Here is a 19,760-nt window from a genome sequence, read left to right as displayed (position 1 = left end):
ATGCTGTGCAAATCTCTACTTTTGTGAGGGCTTCGTTTGAGATAACTGCAGTCACAGTCACTCCAACTCCAGTGCTCTTTCCTCACGCTGCTGCAGCTGTAGTACTGTACCTGCGAATGTGATAAGGAGTGGCCAATCATCATGCAGCTTGTCCGGTAGGAATATGTGTTGGTGTGAAACCGCTCGCGCTGGCACTGCAAGGGCATGTGTGCACTCGCAACTGTAGAGGTCCCCGGTTTTCAGCGGGCTGTGCGCATACATATTGCACCCGCTTTGTATCCTGTCGAATGAAGAGAGAGTGAGGGGGCATAATTACGTATCCTGCAAGAACGCAGTCATGTATTCTCGGTTAGGTGGAGTGGAACTCTAATTAATTTACCGGGTGTTCTGTGAGAGATAATGAAAAGGTGCTGCTATATTTGTGAATGAGCACAAGGACATTGGGAGAACGTGTATGACAACCTGTGTAGCCTACCTATGTAGATAGATTGCCCCACTAACTTCAGTCGTTCTATTCCGATTTTTTTTTCAGATTTGAGGGCACAGGTATATGATTTCAATTCATTTAGGGGAGCAAGAAGACGTCGTTTTCTGCTCGTTTGTGTGGAATTTTTGTTCCAGCTGAGAGTCTGGAATTTTCGTTCCAGATGAGAGTCGTGATGTCTGGCTTATTTGACACATTGTTTCTGGGTAAGTTCAGTACATGAGTCACGCGCTTTTATGTTCATTAAATAAGACTTGCTGAAGTATAGCGCAATCCATGTTAGTGTACATGTGAAGTAGCATAGTAGCCTATGCTATACTGGGCATTATAGCATTGTAGATGATATTGTAATCGATATCATTTTCCACAAAGCCCTCGCAGTTTTAAGATGTGTTCAAATCTCTCCATTGCAAGAACCTTGCCCTTCATCCCAAGCATATCTTAAAACTTAGCTATTGTGTTTTCTGAAGCTCAGTCAACATCATGATAAATAATGTAGCCAAGACTATCATTACGATATCGATTACATATTTGCATATTAGCCCGTATGCTCAAATTGCCCTAAGGTTCATTGATTTGAGTGTCCAACAGATATTTTTAACACACTTTAAAATGTATAGGCTATTGTGTTTTTAGGATTTTTCAAAGCTCCTGTTTCCAAATGGTATTCAAGGTGATGATGAAACACAACTTCGGAGTAATATCACAACTTATTTCCATTCGACAGTCTATTGCGGGATCCAATAGCCTATGCGTAATTATACTGAACAAAAATATAAATGCAACATGAAACAATTTCAACAATTTTACTCAGTTACAGTTCATATAAGGAAATCAGTCAATTGAATTAAATTAATTAGGCCCAAATCTATGGATTTCACATGACTGGGCAGGGGCTCAGCCATGGGTGGGCCTGGTAGGGTACAGGCCCACCCACTTGTGAGCCAAGCCCACCCACTGGGGAGCCAGGCACAGGCATTCAGAATGAGTTTTTCCCCACTAAAGGGCTTTATTACAAACATAAATACTCCTCAGTTTTATCAGCTGTCCAGGGGGCTAGTCTCAGATTATCCCGCAGGTGAAGAAGCCATATGTGGAGGTCCTGGGCTGGCATGGTTATACCTGGTCCTGGTCTGCAGCTGTGAGGCCGGTTGGACATACTGCAAAATTATTTAAAACGACGTTGGAGGTGGCTTATGGTAGAGAAATTATCATTCAGTTCTCTGGCAACAGCTTTGGTGGACATTTCTGCAGTCACCATGCCAATTGCATGCTCCCTTAAAACTTGAGACATCTGTGGCATTGTGTTGTGTGTCAAAAATGCACATTTTAGAGTGGCCTTTTATTTTCCCCAGCACAAGGTACACCAGTGTAATGATCATGCTGTTTAATCAGGTTCTTGATATACCACACCTGTCAGGTGGATAGATTATTTTGGCAAAGGAGAAAATCTTATAAGGGATGTAAACAAATTTGTGCAATATTTTTTAGAGAAATAAGCTTTTTGTGTGTATGGAACATTTCTGGGATATTTTATTTCAGCTCATGACACATGGGACAAATACTTTAGATGTTGTGTTTATATTTATGTTCAGTAAACATTCCAGGTATTAGGCTATATAAACATATTAGGTCGCATACTTCCTCATTTCTATATTGCTATAACATGTTATAACTTCTATATTCATTGTTTCAGTTGATCAGTGGGTGTCAGGAAGCTGCAAAGTTATTAATTACCTAAAATGCTAAAGTTGTCCATGATTTGATTCAAACACACAAACTTTGGGTTGCTAGCAATGATTTATACAGTGCATTCGGAAGGTATTCAGACCCCTTGACTTTTTCAACATTTTGTTACGTTACAGCCTTATTCTAAAATGTATTCAATAAAAAATGGCCCTCATCGATCTACACAATACCCCATAATGACAAAGCAAAACCAGTTTTTTTTATTTTTTTGCAAATGTATAAAAAAAAAAAAACGGAAATACCTTATTTACATAAATATTCAGACCCTTTGCCATGAGACTCGAAATTGTTTCTACAACTTGATTGTAGTCCACTGGTGGTAAATTCAATTGATTGGACATGATTTGGAAAGGCACACACCAGTCTATTTAAGGTCCCACAGTTGACAGTGCATGTCAGAGCAAAAACCAAGACATGAGGTCGAACAAATTGACCATAGAGCTCCGAGACAGGATTGTGTCGAGGCATAGATCTATGCCTGTTGCATTACAGCCTTATTCTAAAATGTATTAAAAAGCTTTTTTCCCTCATCAATTTAGGCACATTACCCCATAATGACAAAGCAAAAATAGGTTTTTAGAAATCTTTTGACATTTATAAAAAAAATAAACTGTAATATCACATTTACATAAGTAAATGCTTTACTCAGTATTTTGATGCTTTACTCAGTTATCAGATGCTTTACTCAGTATTTTGTTGAAGCACCTTTGGCTGCGATTACAGCCTCAAGTCTTCTTGGGTATGACGCTACAAGCTTGGCACACCTGTATTTGGGGAGTTTCTCCCATTCTTCTGTGCAGATCCTCTCAAGCTCTGTCAGGTTGGATGGATAGCGTCTTGCACAATCCTGACTAGTCTCCCAGTCCCTGCCCCTGAAAAACATCCCCACAGCATGATGCTGCTACTACCATGCTTCACTGTAGGGATGGTGCCAGGTTTCCGCCAGACATGACACTTGGCATTCAGGCCAAAGAGTTTTCTCTTGGTTTCATCAGACCAGAGAGTCTTGTTTCTCATGGTCTGAGAGTCCTGTAGGTGCCTTTTGGCAAACTCAAAGCGGGCTATCATGTCCCTTTTAATTAGGAGTGGCTTCTGTCTGGCTGCTCTACCATAAAGGCCTGATTGGTGGAGTGCTGCAGAGATGGTTGTCCTTCTGGAAGGTTCTCTCTTCTCCACAGAGGAACTCTGGAGCTCTGTTAGAGTGGACATTGGGTTCTTCGTCACCTCCCTGACCAAGGTCCTTCTCCCCCGATGGCTCAGTTTGGCTTGGCGGCCAGCTCTAGGAAGAGTCTTGGTGCTTCCGAACTTCTTCCATTTAAGAATGATGGAGGCCACTGTGTTCTTGAGGACCTTCAATGCTCCATACATTTTTTGGTGTCCTTCCCCAGATCTATGCCTCGACACAATCCTGTCTCGGAGCTCTATGGTCAATTTGTTCGACCTCATGTCTTGGTTTTTGCTCTGACATGCACTGTCAACTGTGGGACCTTAAATAGACTGGTGTGTGCCTTTCCAAATCATGTCCAATCAATTGAATTTACCACCAGTGGACTACAATCAAGTTGTAGAAACAATTTAGAGTCTCATGGCAAAGGGTCTGAATATTTATGTAAATAAGGTATTTCCGTTTTTTATTTTTAATACATTTGCAAAAAAATTTAAAAAAACTGTTTTTGCTTTGTCATTATGGGGTATTGTGTAGATCGATGAGGGCCATTTTTTATTTAATACATTTTAGAATAAGGCTGTAACGTAACAAAATGTTGAAAAAGTCAAGGGGCCTGAATACTTTCCGAATGCACTAATATAGGGTGCTGTGTTGAAGCTACTGCACCACCATCTTGGCACATCCCCACCATGGTAAAACATATTTTGGAAGCTATAGAAATGCATTTATTAATGTCTACATTCAATTTTCCTAAGTTTATTCTATTACGGACACCTTAATGCATACTTTTATATTATGTGAGCTTAATAGAAAAATGAATACATTCACAACATTTCCCTTAAAGTATATTTTTTTGCGTTGACTAATGTTGCTGTCCCCGCTACAACAATAAATACTTAAATACATGTAATTCTGTCCTTGAAACATTTAATTGAAATACTGTAGAATTCCATTCATTTCCACTGGTTGGCCAATATGGCAAAGCATCTCAATGGTCAATACATAGCATCAGCAATCCAGGGTTCATATACGTCATTGTTTGCTAGATGTTCAGGTAAAATGCCCACACATCCTCCCCGAACAACCTCCCTCCTTTTGTTTTTGGCTTAAGTAACCTTCTGTCTTTTGTAATCATACCAAACGTAACATAAAATACTAATTTGAGGCCAGTTTGGTGTGTCACGTGAGGAAATAATGGCTGCGTCAGCCAATATTGTGGATTGTTGACAACATTACCATTTTGTTTGTATAATTTTGGTTTTGAGTTGGTTCTTTGGTTGACCTATTTTATTTAACCTTTTTTTTTAACTAGGCAAGTCAATTATGAACAAGTTCTTATTTACAATGACGGCCTATAGGTCTATAGAAGTATGAGCTTAGACTATTTGAATGATTTGTCCACATTGTATAGCCTAATTTAATCAGCTATGGCATGTGAGAAGTTGTCGAGAGAAAACAATAGCATGGATTTTTGTGATAACAGCTTTTTACTGAAAATCCCTGGGAACACCTTGTGTGGAGACTGCAGTTTAGGTAATCTCACCAATGTACAGTAGGCCTATACTATTATTGACTTGGAAAGGTTATTTTTTATATATATATAAGGCTATCATTATCTGAAATGTTTTACATTCATATGGGATTCAGCAATACGAAAGTAGCAGCGTTCCAGATTGTGCGGTAGAAAAGTAAAGGTCATTTTCTGATTGAGCCAAAATGTGCAGTAGGGACTAACATGGGTAATCAAGCTCATCACTTTGTACTTTCACCACCCTGTAATGTTCATCATAAGTCATTTTATCTGTAGCCTAATAAACTGCATGTCTTCCAGAGTTGTTGTGGGAGGACCACACAACATGTCATCGCGTGATTCGAACTTTACGTCGAAATGATCGATATTATGTCAATATTTGCGCATAAAAGCGTTTCCACCACCATTTCTTACATATATAATTTTACCGACACAAAAAGATCCCACCCTGTCTAGCGTATTTAGTTTTGTCGACATTTGGAACGTTTACAGACAATTTTTTTTCTTAACGCGTGCATAAAAAGGTTGGATGGAAACCTGGTTATTGTGACTCTTCAGACAGTCACAAAGTTGATAGGCCTATGCACAATTCAATACATAGGCATCTCTGTCACAGACATGAAGTCTGTTAACAATTCAGAGAGGCGTGAGAAAAAAATCCTATCTTTTCCTGTCCTAGAGCCTAAACACTGGGCACAGACGTCAGTTCAACGTCTAATTTGATTTACATTTGGTTGGGTTGTCGACTAACGTGAATTCAACAAGAAATGTCACCATGCCATTGGATTTTAGCTTAAAGGTTTGGTGAAAAAATATGAAATTCCGTTACGTTGATTACTTTTTACAAATCCAATCAGTTTTCCATGTTAATTCAACATCATCACATTCAATTCTTTGGTTGAAATGATGTGGAAACAACGTTGATTGGACCAGTTTTTGCCCAATGGGTATTTTTTTTCCCCCTATCCAGTCCCAATCCTGCTGAAATCCAGAATCCTGACTCCTGTCTCGCATTAAAACTTTATTCATAAGTTGCATTATCTCACCTATGCATGCCAAAGTACCGCTATAACATTTCCCCCACTCCTCTGCGCTGTCTTGTACTTGCTGCCCATATGAGAGCTTCGGTAGGGAATGTGTGATCAACAAACAGTATGAGAGTAGATATGGATTTTTGGTCCTCATTAAGATACCTTGATATTTAAACTATTTCCTCTCTTCCTCTCCCTGTTATTCATGAGCTGATCTGCGATCTGTATAATCATCAACTAGATTTAGCTAAATATAGGAGATATTCTGTCATTCGTTGAATGAGGTTATTTAGTAAGCTTAGCAACTTTAGTCATTTTACTTTTGTTTGACTGCAGATACAAAGTGCATTTACAAAGCTTGTATGATCCGACAACGCTATTCTCGGGACACCGAGAAATATGAATTATTCCCGGTGTTGAAACTTTTGATAGATTTTTGGGAAGATGATAATCCCTAATATGCAGTGTTTACCGTGAATACAGTCTCCGCTATTGCATGGACATTGGCTTTAAATTGAAATCACACTGTAACGCTGAATTTCCGCTGAAACGGATTGAATAGAGTCCTCAGTCATCCTCAAAGTTCTCCCGCACTATTTTGTTTGTGTGTTTATAGTCGGGTCGATCATAATAAATTGGTGGGTGCTTATATTTGTCCTATATTTCATTTACATTTACATTTTACATTTACGTCATTTTGCTGACGCTCTTATCCAGAGCGACTTACAAATTGGTGCATTCACCTTATGATATCCAGTGGAACAACCACTTTACAATAGTACATCTATATCTTTTTTGGGGGGGGTTAGAAGGATTACTTTATCCTATCCCATGTATCATTGTGTATTAATATGCATGTGTGAATTGGAAATGTGTTCTTTGCATATCCCAACTCCCCTTGAGACACCCTCAGAGAGTGGGGTTGCGTCCAGGGTTTGCCATTATCAACGGTGACCCTGGAGCAATTAGGGTTAAGTGCTTTCCTCAAGGGCACATTGGCAGATTTTTCAACTTGTCTGCTCGGGATTCAAACTAGCAGCCTTTCGGTTGATAGCCCAACGCTATAACCGCTAAGCTATCATGCCTTCCCACTGGGCACACACTAGTTGAATCCATCTTGTTTCCACATCATTTCAATGAAATTATGTTGAATTGACATCTGTGCCCAGTGGGTTGAGACGTGTGTGTGTGTTTGTGTGTGTGTGTGTGGTGTTGTCCCAGTCTCGCTGAACCGTCGGGGTGGATGGGGCACACTCCGGAAGGGGCATGCCATCGGGACGGACGGGGCATGCCACCGCAATTAGCCTGCTTGTCCATGGGGTGATGAGACGGAGCTTTCATTAGTTGCATTATGGCAGTGAGTTAGACAAGCCATGCAACCCGGCCCGAGCATTAGAAACAACACGCTTTGGTAGTCAGTTTGCCTCGGAGCATTTCAAACAAAACAAGTAGGTTAGGTAGTGAGAAAATAAAGATAATGTCATTAATGAGTGTAATCCAACTTTGTCATTAATGAGTATGGTCACAGAACTGTATATAGTCGTAAGTACGTTTTCATTAAAAGTAATTTTGCTTTTGCCTCTGATAAAGCCCTGACAGTAGCCTATATGCTCTCTATGCTAGGCTATACAGTACATCTGATTGAGCTAACAACCTCTTTCAGTATATAGGCTAGCCTAAAGATTATAGAATGATTCTGACCTTGTCTTTATTCATTCTAAGGCCGGTCATAGTCTCACAACTGAGGGGATGGAGATATCCAAACAGTGCTACATTGTATTATTATCTGTTATGTTCAATATCCTCCCACCCAGATGATCAGTGAAATACAGTGTACAGTTAAAGAAGCCTTTCACATTGAATCATCTCGCAACCTCCCTTTTGGAACAAGCTGGTGCCCTCCAAAGGTTTTTTTGATGACTGACTGGGACGGTGAATAACCCTGGCACCATTCATTTGTGTCAAAGAGCTAATGTGGAAAATTAGTCTCCTTTCTCCTTGCAGTCAGTGTAGCTCCCCAGTTAGTTCTCCCCTCGGATTTGTCTTTCACCCAGTCACTTGCTGCCATTTCACACTCTATTTCTCTTTCCATTCTAAATGCTCCACATATGAAGTATCACACTTGTAGGAATGGAGTCCCACAGGTCGCACATGACCATATCTCATAGAATGACCTTTCCTGCACCGTAGCCTACATGCACGTGTATAAACCATTTTGTGTGATCTATCAAGTTGAATGCAAATTTAAAAACCATATCTCTCCCCTAGTCTTGGTTATATTTAGACTGCATCTCCAGGGGCAGGCAAAGTAACTGTCAAGTGTGGAGATGACACAAGCCTCTCTAGTCTCTAGAGCCAGCGGTTAGGAAGTGACATATTGCTGTGCTGCTCTGGCCTCAAATCACTGGCACTCACTGTCTCTTTCTCTCTCTTTCTCTTTCTCTCTCTCTGTCCTCTCTCTCTTTCTTCCCCTTCTCTCTCTCTCCTTTGCTCTCCCCCTTCTCTCTTTCGCTTCTCTCTCTCTCTCTCTCCTGTCCCTCGTTCTCTCTCTCCCTCTCCCTCTTTTTCTGCCTGTCTCTCGGGTGGAAGCTGCAGTCAAGTGGCTCTAGATAGGAGCTCTGTTGTTGTCTTACAGTGACACGGGATATCTGTCGACTTTGACACAGAGGCGCTCCACCTCACGCACACGCCATCTTCTCTCCAAATCAATTAGCATTCACTTTGGGCTCGACATTAGCGTCAGGAAAACATTTTTCCCCTTCAGAAACATGTCATAAGATAAGGAAATAAAGTGGATTTTAAGGTTATCTCATTGATCTTGCCAGTTCTGGTCTTGAAAGGGCTTTATTGTGTAGGTGAAAAGAATAACATTTTTCAGATTTTCATTTAGAGTTCATTCACGTGTACTGTTGTTCCTCATCCCATATGGTTTATTGTCAGATTAGGCAACCTAATCATAGTTACATGTATGGTTGCCCTGGTATGAAATGTGTGGTATGGAATTCATGCTCTGCATACATTTTAGCAATTTGATAGATGATGTGTATTGGATGCTCTGTACTTTTTCCTGTCATGGGGCTTTTAGTTATTTTTACATGTATATTGTTTGTTGACTCCTCTTGTCTCATCCTCTTGTCCCAAAAATGTATTTAATGTCTACTGCTGTCAATTGTGTGACTGTCTTGTAATGTCAACTCAACTGTATAGTCTTACGTCTGTAATGTATTTTTTGTTGTGTGTATGGACCCCAAGTAGACTAGCTGTTCTTCACACTAAAAGGGGACCCCCATTCAAGCTAATGTGCAGTCATTCTGACTGCGACATTCTATCAGTGTAATTCATACATTTCATATGTGCTGTCGCAAAAAATAATATGTGCTTGTATTTATGAAGGTAACATTAGAATACGAGGGAAAATATTTCAAATAACACAATAGCATTTTCATTACTTTATATTACTGTAGGCCAGTCGTTCCCAAACTTTTTTCATCCACGACCCCATTTTGATATCTGAAAATTCTCTCGACCCCAACCATGTGGAAATAATTATGTAATTAACAGCCAACAGCCATGTTGACTTTTTTATTTGGGGCTATGGTAGTTAATTGCAGATTGAGCTTGTCTTCTCAACTCACGATCACATACTTTTAATGTGTGGCTATGACACTCAATTGCAAATTAGTCTGACATAATTTCTCTAATGCTGCGATCAAAACAACTGGGAACTCAGAAATCTCAGAATTACGACTTCAGTGCATTCAAGTCAACTGGGAACTCGGGGAAAAAACTAACTCCGACTAGGGAAAATCGCTTTGAACGGTCATCCAACTCAAATTCCAAGTCGGGATCTCGGGCCTCTTTCTAAAGCTCTGACTTTCCGACCTGAAAATGCCTGAAGTCATGATTTGACCGTTTTTTTTCCAGATTTCCCAGTTGTCTTGAAAGCACCATTATCTCACTACCATTAATAAGATGGGTTTGCCTGATGTATGTCGTGTTGGAACTTCTCAAAGTCAGGGGGTGTGGTCACCAGTGCACACCTCATCTCTGCTGTCACATTCAACCTGGATCGATTTTTGGTTTTGGCACTCTGCTTGAATTTTATCTTTTAGATTTCAATAATGTTCATTTTGATTTTTAAGGTTAACCACATTACAATGATTTTGAGATACAAAGACAATATATATATATATATACTACCGTTCAAAAGTTTGGGGTCACTTAGAAATGTCCTTGTTTTTGAAAGGAAAGCAAAACATTTTGTCCATTAAAATAACATCAAATTGATCAGAAATACAGTGTAGACATTGTTAATGTTGTAAATGACTATTGTAGCTAATTTCTTATGGAATATTTACATAGGCGTACAGAGGCCCATTATCAGAAACCATCACTCCTGTGTTCGAATGGCACATTGTGTTAGCTAATCCAAGTTTATCATCTTAAAAGGCTAGTTGATCATTAGAAAACCCTTTTGCAATTATGTTAGCCCAGCTGAAAACTGTTGTTCTGATTAAAGAAGCAATAAAACTGGCCTTCTTTAGACTAGTTGAGTATCTGGAGCATCAGCATTTGTGGGTTCGATTACAGGCTCAAAATGGCCAGAGACACAGTGGCGTCCACTAGTCCCCGATGGTCACTCTGACAGAGCTCCAGAGTTCCTCTATGGAGATTGGAGAACCTTCCCGAAGACAACCATCACTGCAGCACTCCACCAATCAGGCCTTTATGGTAGAGTGGTCAGACGGAAGCCACTCCTCAGTAAAAGGCACATGACAGCCCGCTTGGAGTTTGCCAAAAGGCACCTAAAGACTCTCATACCATGAGAAAAAAGAGTCTCTGGTCTGATGAAACCAAGGTTAAACTCTTTGGCCTGAATGCCAAGCGTCACGTCTGGAGGAAACCTTGCACCATCCCTACGGTGACGCATGGTGGTGGCAGCATCAGGTTGTGGGATGTTTTTCAGCGGCAGGGACTGGAAGACTAGTCAGGATCAAGGTAAAGATGAACGGAGCAAAGTACAGAGAGATCTTTGATGAAAACCTGCTCCAGATCGCTCAGGACCTCAGACTGGGGCAAAGGTTCACCTTCCAACAGGACAATGACCCTAAGCACACAGTCAAGACAAAGGTGGAGAGGCTTCGGGACAAGTCTCTGAATGTCCTTGAGTGGCCCAGCCAGAGCCCGGACTTGAACCCGATGGAACATCTCTGGAGAGACCTGAAAGTAGCTGTGCACTGACTCTCCCCATCCAACCTGACAGAGCTTGAGAGGGTCTGCAGAGAAGAATGGGAGAAACTCCCTAAATACAGGTGTGGAAAGCTTGTAGCGTCATACCCAAGAAGACTCAAGGCTGTAATTGCTGCCAAAGGTGCTTCAACAAAGAACTGAGTAAAGGGTTCGAATAGTTATCTAAATGTGATGTTTTATTTAATTTTTTATTATACATTTGCAAAAATGTCTAAAAAACAGTTTTTGCTTTGTCAATATGGGGTATTGTGTGTAGATTGTAGAGGGAAAAAAAACCATTTAATCCATTTTAGAATAAGGCTGTAACATAACAAAATGTGGGGAAAATCAAAGGGTCTGAATACTTTCCGAATGCACTGTAAGTGTCAAAATAGTCAATTATTTATATGCTACATCCAATACCATAGCAAATTTCTTTGTTTCCAGGCGTCACATTCTCGCTTCTTTGTCATCAAAATGGAGGTAACGCGTAAAGCTCTCCATATACACGCTCTTTCCACCGAATGCTCCATGGTTATTAAGGATTGAAATGAATGCTTCCAGTTCAACTACAGACAGATCCCAGGCAGTGTCTCCTTGCTCCCTGTGCTGGTGAGTGCATAGCTTTTTTGCTTGAGATGTAGGGCCTGCTGTCTCAGTGATTACGTTTTGTGCTCATTATCAGCCCATAGTCACCAGCTTGTTCTTTCCTTCTGTCTGACCGTTACATTTGATGGTGGCACAGACACCTGCTCAGTGTGCATCGTTCTGGCTTTTTTTGCGCTTAGGCCTCGGAGGTGTAGGTTCAGGCTGAGGCTCAGAATCAGATGAATAATCATCAGAGATGTCATGATTAATTTCGTCCCCACCATCTGAGTCGTTTTCTTTCAGATCTTGTTGCAGCGATAACACATACTCTTTGAAAAAAAGTGCTATCTAGAACCTTAAAGGGTTCATCATCTGTCCCCAAAGGAGAACCCTTTTTGGTTCCATGTAGAACCATTTTGGTTCCACCTTTCCACAGAGGGTTCTACCTGGAACCCAAAAGGGTTCTCCTATAGGGACAGCCCAAGAACCCTTTTGGAATCCTTTATTCTAAGAATACATCATGTGCATCCATTCGTCTTGGTCTTCTTGCCATTTTAAATTACACATACTCTCACTGTGTACTCCAAGTAGGCTCGAGTAGACTGATAACGCTTGGATTTGTAGGAGTGATCTAGGGTACAAACCATTTTGAGATTATAATTGGAATATACCAATACAATAGAATTACCCGCCCTGTTCATCAGTCACAATTGGTGATTACATAATTCTGCATCGTTCACTTCCCCTCGCTCAACAACTCAACCATTCTCCCCATCATATTTTACTTCATTTATATAATCCATTGTTATGTGTGAAATTAGTTTCAGTATAGTTTAGGGTAAGTTTCGAGTTCATTATCAGGGTGATTATTAAATGGGCACGGCACCTTCCCCTGTTGGGAGAAGGAGGGGCAACAAGGGAAAACAATTAAAAAAAATGAGATGCCCTCCTTAAACTGGTTATAACTTCCGATCTGTTTGTGATATTACAATTCTAACAACAGCAGTGTTATGTAGACTTAGTTTCGAAAAGTCAAGGGCAGTCAAATTCATGAGCAGTCAAAATGACTGCTTTAGCGGTTCTAGTGTTAAAGTTGTTCTTGCAGTACTGTGACCCACTAAGGAAACCTCACTTTGAGCTGTGAGTGATTAAATTAGAACCAGATTGGGAGTGCAGAGGAACAGGAACTGCCTTCCTTTACTTAAGTGTTGAGAGATGTTTTTGAATGGTTTGAGTTTACTGTAATTCAAACCAAATGCAGATCTTGCTTTCATAGTGAAAAAATAGGGCCGATATTCATTTCGAAAATATTTGTCCTGCATTATCAACCCCACCCTGCATTTCTATAGACTAGTGTGTGTGTGGGTGTGTGGGTGTGAGATTGTGTTTATCCATGCATCCACATCAATTGCATGATTTACTGTAATATTTGTGGGCTTGGACTTAACTATAAAAACAGGGTAGTACCAAAGTACTTAGTGAAGTAAATATCCATGAAAGTCAAATATAATGGGTGATGGAATTTTGTGGTGATTCATTCCATTGCTGTTCATTAATGTTCATTTACTTTAGTCCAAAAACATCCCTGTCACTTCAGCGTACATTGATGGGGTATTATCTAGTGTAGTCAATTGCAGTGTATTAAGTTTAATCTTAGGCTTATGGACTATTTTTACCAATTTACAAGAGATCATGGCATGATGAGAAGTACACTCATTGAAGCCAGATCTATGGTGTCCATATTTGGATAGCCTCAGTCTCAGCAAGAAGTTGTCCTAATATGGACACCACACATATCTTACATGGTTATAGTCACTTTACCTTTCAGAACCAGTACCTTGAAGGTGACACTGCTGTGCATAGGGCCTCAACTTTGTTTTTTGGATGATGAAATGTGTTTTATGCACAGCAGAGTGCCATTAACTCCCAATTGAAGGGGATTGCTCCAATCGGCTATGCGTGTCAGAAAGAAAGTGCCTCAACCTTCTGTGGAAATGAAAGGTAAACACAGGGGGGGATAAGATGTATCCTGTTTGTGCTAGGATATTAATTAACCTATTATTAAGCTTAGGTTAGGGAACCTCCGTGGTTATAGAGTAGGCTTCTCACAGTCGCCCCTTTTTTTGCCCGTCTTCTCTATTTCGCTCTCTCCGAACAGATGATACCACCATCCCTGTTTCTTTACGAGTCGTTAGACTTACCATTGAGTTGAAATTAAGACTTTTTCTGCCGTGCTGGACATGCAGATGTGTATCTTTGCTGGTTTTATGTTTCTGTGTTGTGGTGGTTGGATTCTGGGCAGGCGTAGCACAGGCCCTCCATAAGTCATAATTAACAGACCTCACAAAATTCACTCCATTGGTCTCATTTAAGGATTTTGTCCAATGGACCCAGATTGAGGTAACGCAGACTCCCTCAGGGAAACTCCCTGAGTTCGTATCCCATCATTTTAAGGCCTGACATGAGTTCCCTCCTTGGAAAGGAAAAAAAGCCATTGTGGTTGTGTTTATGTACTGCAGCTCCCTTTTATAGCAGTAACAAATTGAGCCTGTTTTGGGATTTAGTGGAAACGTGTGCGGCTAACGCAGGTGCCACTGTTCCCAACCCCCCTATTTGCTGTCTCTCCTGTGTCTATTCCTGGCCTCTTTACCTTGGTGATTATGCGGTCTGACAGGCTAACTGCCGTGTACATGGCTTCCGGAGAAGACAAAAGGCTAAGGTCCCTCTCAGATGCCTACCCTCTCTTTGTGTTCACTGAAACGTGGCATTTAGGAAAAGACATGCCATTTACAGGAGTCAGAGTAACAAAAATAAATCGATGATGCTTTGAAAATGTGTAGATTTTAAGGTATGATATTTAAGATGTGACATATAAGATTGTGTCGTTATAATGCTAGAAAGGGCATCTCTGGTTCATATTTTGTGCCCTGTTTTGGAATACAAAGCTTCTGTGGTAGTGTATCTGCTTTTTCTGTACCAGTGAATTACATTAGTCAGATAGCATGGCATCCTCATTATTTTAGCTGTGTTATTTCCCAGTGGAATGATAGGAGATAACAAGGGCCTGCCACCGTCTTACGTTACAGCATTAATGACTGCAGACGTTCGTCTCAAAAAACAAACATTTCCTGTCAGGAGGGGAAGATGCCATCCACTCTATTAACGTCTACACTTGGATGCACTCCTAACATTAAATAATGAGGAAACACAGGACCTTCCATTTCCCTCACCCTCCACAATCCCCCAAGCCACTGTGCACCAACGAGTTGAATCAATGTTGTGTTAACGTAAATTGTCAATGTATTGTGACGTGAAAATACGTGGAAAATAAATTGGATTTGAAGAAAGTATTTAACTGTTGTTTTGAGGGTGAAATTTCAACCACATTGTAACCAATTTTCAACATAGACAAAAATATGTTGAATTTGTATCTTTTGACAATTTGTTTTATGTTTTCTTTCCACAGCACCCCACAAACACAACACAAAAACAAAACGCCCACTATACAACACATTCCCCAAGGTGATCAACATATGGTTTCCAAATTTCGTCAAACACTTACGGTTTTTGTTTAGTTTTATGATATGAAAAATCCAACGGAATGTAGCTAAATAGTTCAGTCCTCCAGTTTGTTATTAAGGGTGAATATGAGGCTTTTTTTTTTTTACAGCAATTAGACCTAGATTTCAAAACTTTCACTGATATTGATTACTAATATTTACATTAACCAACAGACATAATCATGGAGATGGATGGATATAAATTCCTCGACACAATGAAATGATAGCATATACTGTAAATTATCCCAAAATGGTGTCAGTTTATCACAGGTCCACAGCATATGCAATAGGTTTCCTTTGTGCTTTTTACATCTCCAACAGAGATGTGACATTTCTGGGAGAATTACATGCATTCTGGCATGAGTGTAGTAAGTCCTATGAATTATCTTTAATTGCCGTAGTTTGTCTTAGGATGTAGGAGCAGGTATGAACATTTTTACATAACTCTGACCAATGGTACTCCTCAATTTCTTCCTTTAGATCTGTTTCCCATTTTGTCCTCATACTGTAGGTTCTGAACCATCCTGTAGATTTTTGAACAACCCTTAAAATAACTTGGCAATCAACTTTTTTGGCTTAGCGGCTTCTTTCAGTATTCTTTCTATGCTAGATGCCTTAGGTTCATCCAAATTCTGTTGAAGCGATTGAATATGATTTTTGAGTTGAAAGAACTTAAAGAATTCGGCCTTGGATAATCCAAAGCTTTCTTGTAAATCTTTGAATGATGTTCAAAATTCATGATGCCACTTTGGAACCAGGACTTAAAGGTGTTGTCATTAATGGAGGTAAGGTGGGTGCGGTTATTCCAAATAGGGGTGCCTGGCGATATTGCTTCTTTCCATCGCATGAATTTATGTACATTTTCCCAAATAATAATGGCATTGAGAATCATTGGATTGTCTCTTTTTTTCCTCAATGCCTTGGACCCAAAGTAGTGAATATATTTTAGATCATAAGGCATTACATTTATGGCTTTGATACTACCCCATGGCCAAGGATAGTCTGCTGACCATTGTTTAAGTGAACACAGTTTTGCAGCCCAGTAATATATCTTCATATGACCTAGTCCAAGACCTCCAGCTTTATAGGGTAAGTGTAAAACAGTCAATCTGACTCGAGGTCTTTCCATTCCAAATAAGGTTGGAGAGCAGGCCATTTATTTAATTTAAAAAGTTGGATGAAATTGAAACTGTTAGGGCCTGGAATAAATACGTCAACCTTGGTAATATATTCATTTTGATTATGTTGACTCTACCTATCATAGAAATAGGGAGAGATCTCCATCTCTGAACATTGGATTCAATCTCATCTCACCTTTTTTGCACTATTAGTTAGAGCCTGTAAGTAAGCATTTCACTGACAGGTCTAGACCTGTTGTATTTGGCGCTCGTGACAAATAAACTTTGATTTGATTTGATATTAAGGAATGTAATTGATCTTATATGCCTACTCCAGATTGCATGGTATCAGTATGCTCAGGTGTTTCATATGTGTCTTTGTCCATTTCCACTTAATTGTACTTTCTAAGCTTGAGAAATCATAACTGAAATAATGCCTATTTTATTTGTTTATTTTTTTTACAATATATTTATTGCCATTTTTTACAATTTAACAATCATCAGCAAAATCTGACACAGATAATACCCCGTTATTCCTCCCACCTACACATAACCGCATGCTACATGGGAGCACATCGTGCAAAACCCTTCTCTCTCCCCAACACATGAACATCCCCCTCCCTCCCCTCTGCCGGTATTAGCTTCAATGATTAACAACAACAAAAACTCAAATGAATGACCTTCACATCCAATGCTAAAAAATACATTATTCAACGCAAAAACAAATAGTAATAATAATACATTAATGAAGAAAATAATAATGAGGCAGCTAAAGTGACAACTATAGTGTTAAGGGTGTGTACTGGAAGCGAAGTCAGGTGCAGGAGAGTAGAGTGTAGTTAACAGGAGCACTTTTTATTTGGGTCCAAATGAAAGCACTGAAGTGCATACAGCGTGCCCAAAACATGGAACATAAACACAAGTCTGGCGCGTAACAATACACACATAACATCAAAACAATTTCACACAAAGACATGGAGGGGAACAGAGGACTAAATACATTCAGTGTGATTAGGGAATGAAAACCAGGTGTGTATGGAACAAGACAAAAAAAATTGACATATGAAAAATGGAGCGGCGATGGCTAGAAAGTCGGTGACGTCGATCTCCGAACGCCGCCCGAACAAGGAGAGGAGCCGACTTCGGCGGAAATCGTGACATCTAGAAACTTTTGAAAGTCCCTCCAGACAGACATCAGTGAATTCAAAGGGTTTATTACTTAAATTGTACGTTACTTTTCAGATGGAATATAGGAAGTTAGTTATTTTAGCCACATCTGCCTTTTTGGATAATGCCTATTTCAAATATTTTCCCAATTCACTTTGAATCCTGATACAGCACCATATGCGTACAACAGTAGTAAAATAAAGGACAAAGAATGTTCTGGTTCAGATAAATAAAGTAATATGTCATCTGCATACAATGATATCACATGTTGATCTCCACCAATTTCTATGTCCCGGATTGAGGCATGAGTAGGGCTGTGGCGGTCAAGCAAATAACTGCCAATCTCACATTTAGCTTCTCTTGGCAGCCAACCTACAAGCCAATTATGCAGACCTTTGGAACATCTACTTTTTTAAAAGTCTGATAAATCCATGTAATATAGCCTACACCTTTACAATAAATCCATTATTTATTTTAGACAGGTCTAAAGAAACATGATACAGGATGAAGAAAATGTAGTCTTTTCAGAAGAACAGAATAGCATACTCTGAGTTGTCCCTATGTTAGGTGCTGATCTGGCTATGCCATATGGCTGTGAGCTGCATTTAGCAGACAATATCTGCTTAGAATTCCATTACATTATTTTCTAGTATGAAGAATACAACTGAACAAAGCTGAATAATGTGGAAAGGATATTTTCCCCAAACGATTTCAGGGAGTGCGCACATGCGGCTATTCTGTGTTGAGAGTTAACAAGTTAACATACCACGGTATGGTGGTAATACTGTCACTGTAACAGCCCTCGGCATGAGTTCTAATTATTGATGCTAGGGGTTCTGTTGCTAAAGAAGATACATAACTAGACAAAGGACACCACTCTCTGGTCCCTCTAGATAATGATTCAGAGATCTGTCCATTTGTTCGTTTAGATGATTTGGGGGATATGTACCAGACCAAAACCAAACTTTTTTAAGACAACCACCAAATATGCCCATTCCACCCTATCAAATGCTATTGATACTGCCACTTTTGGAGCATTCAAGTTCTTGGTATGATGGATTATATTGAAAAAAACAACAGATTGTCAGAAGACATTCTGTTCCGTATGAACCCTGTTTGATCTGAGTGAATCAACTTTTGTATTACTCTTTCAATGCGAAAAGCCATTACATTAGCAATGATTTTGTAATCCACATTCAAGAGTCATACTGGGCTGAAGAATTTTCATGACAATTCACCCTTATCTTTCTTTTTAAGTGTGGTGATTGTGGCCAAACATAGTTACTGGGGAAGTTCATTTTTCTCTAGAGCTACTCTAAGCATAAGTAACATGGCCTTTAGTAATTTAGGTCAAAAGTGTCTATAGAATTCCACTGAGAATCATCATTACCAGGAGATTTCCTTTTTTGTAGATTATTGAGGGCCTCCAACAATTCACCTGGGGTAGTGTTTCCATCCATATCATTTTTTTCTCTGGTTCACTTATAATTGGTAAAATGGCCTTATTAAGGAAATTGTCCATATCCTCCTCTGAACTTTTGTTTTCGGATTGATACAGTTTGTGGTAAAAAAAAAAAAAAAAACGGATCCATTGTTATGCTACCATCTGGGGTTTGAATGCTGTGGATGATACGTTCCTCTTTCTTCATTTGCCATGCAAGCTTTTTCCCTGCACTTTCACCTCGCTGAACATATTGTTGCTTAGATTTCATGGTAGCAATCTCTGCAGATCAAATGATTGTGTTATGTTCGAGCTTCAAAGTGTTCAGCTGTTGAAGGTTGTGACAACATTTCTATCTAATCTGTGTTTTCTTTCTATGTCATGAATTTTCTGTTCTAGTATTTCTTATTCTTTATAGGTGTTATTTTTCTTATGTGAAAAGTAAGACATGATATAACCTCTCATATATGCTTTAAGAGCTTACCAGACATAAGTTCAGCATACTTCATTATCTACATTTATTTCCAAAAACATGTCTATCTGTGTGTTGAGATATGAGGCACACCCCTTCTCTCCAAGTAGCATTGTGTTGAGTCGCCATGTCTTTGCTATTGGCATAAGAGGTTTGAGCTTTAACATGAAAGACAACGGGCAATGGTCCATAATTACTCTAGGAAGGTATTTACATTCAGAA

At 39.6% G+C, this 19,760-nt stretch overlaps 1 protein-coding gene across 1 annotated transcript in view; it reads left to right on the top strand.

The window, feature by feature from the left end:
- The first annotated feature begins 212 nt into the window (after positions 1 to 212).
- LOC106567546 (CXADR-like membrane protein) overlaps positions 213 to 19,760 on the top strand; it is a 141,494-nt gene continuing 121,946 nt past the window's right edge. The window contains exons 1-2 of the mRNA XM_014136988.2: positions 213 to 407; positions 533 to 690. Coding sequence (XP_013992463.1) covers positions 648 to 690 — 43 coding nt within the window. The 5' untranslated portion in view covers positions 213 to 407; positions 533 to 647. The remainder of the gene's footprint in view (positions 408 to 532; positions 691 to 19,760) is intronic.

This window comes from Salmo salar, chromosome ssa13 (assembly GCF_905237065.1).
Source record: "Salmo salar chromosome ssa13, Ssal_v3.1, whole genome shotgun sequence".
NCBI classification, from domain to species: domain Eukaryota; kingdom Metazoa; phylum Chordata; class Actinopteri; order Salmoniformes; family Salmonidae; genus Salmo; species Salmo salar.
This window is presented reverse-complemented; position numbering and strand designations above follow the sequence as displayed.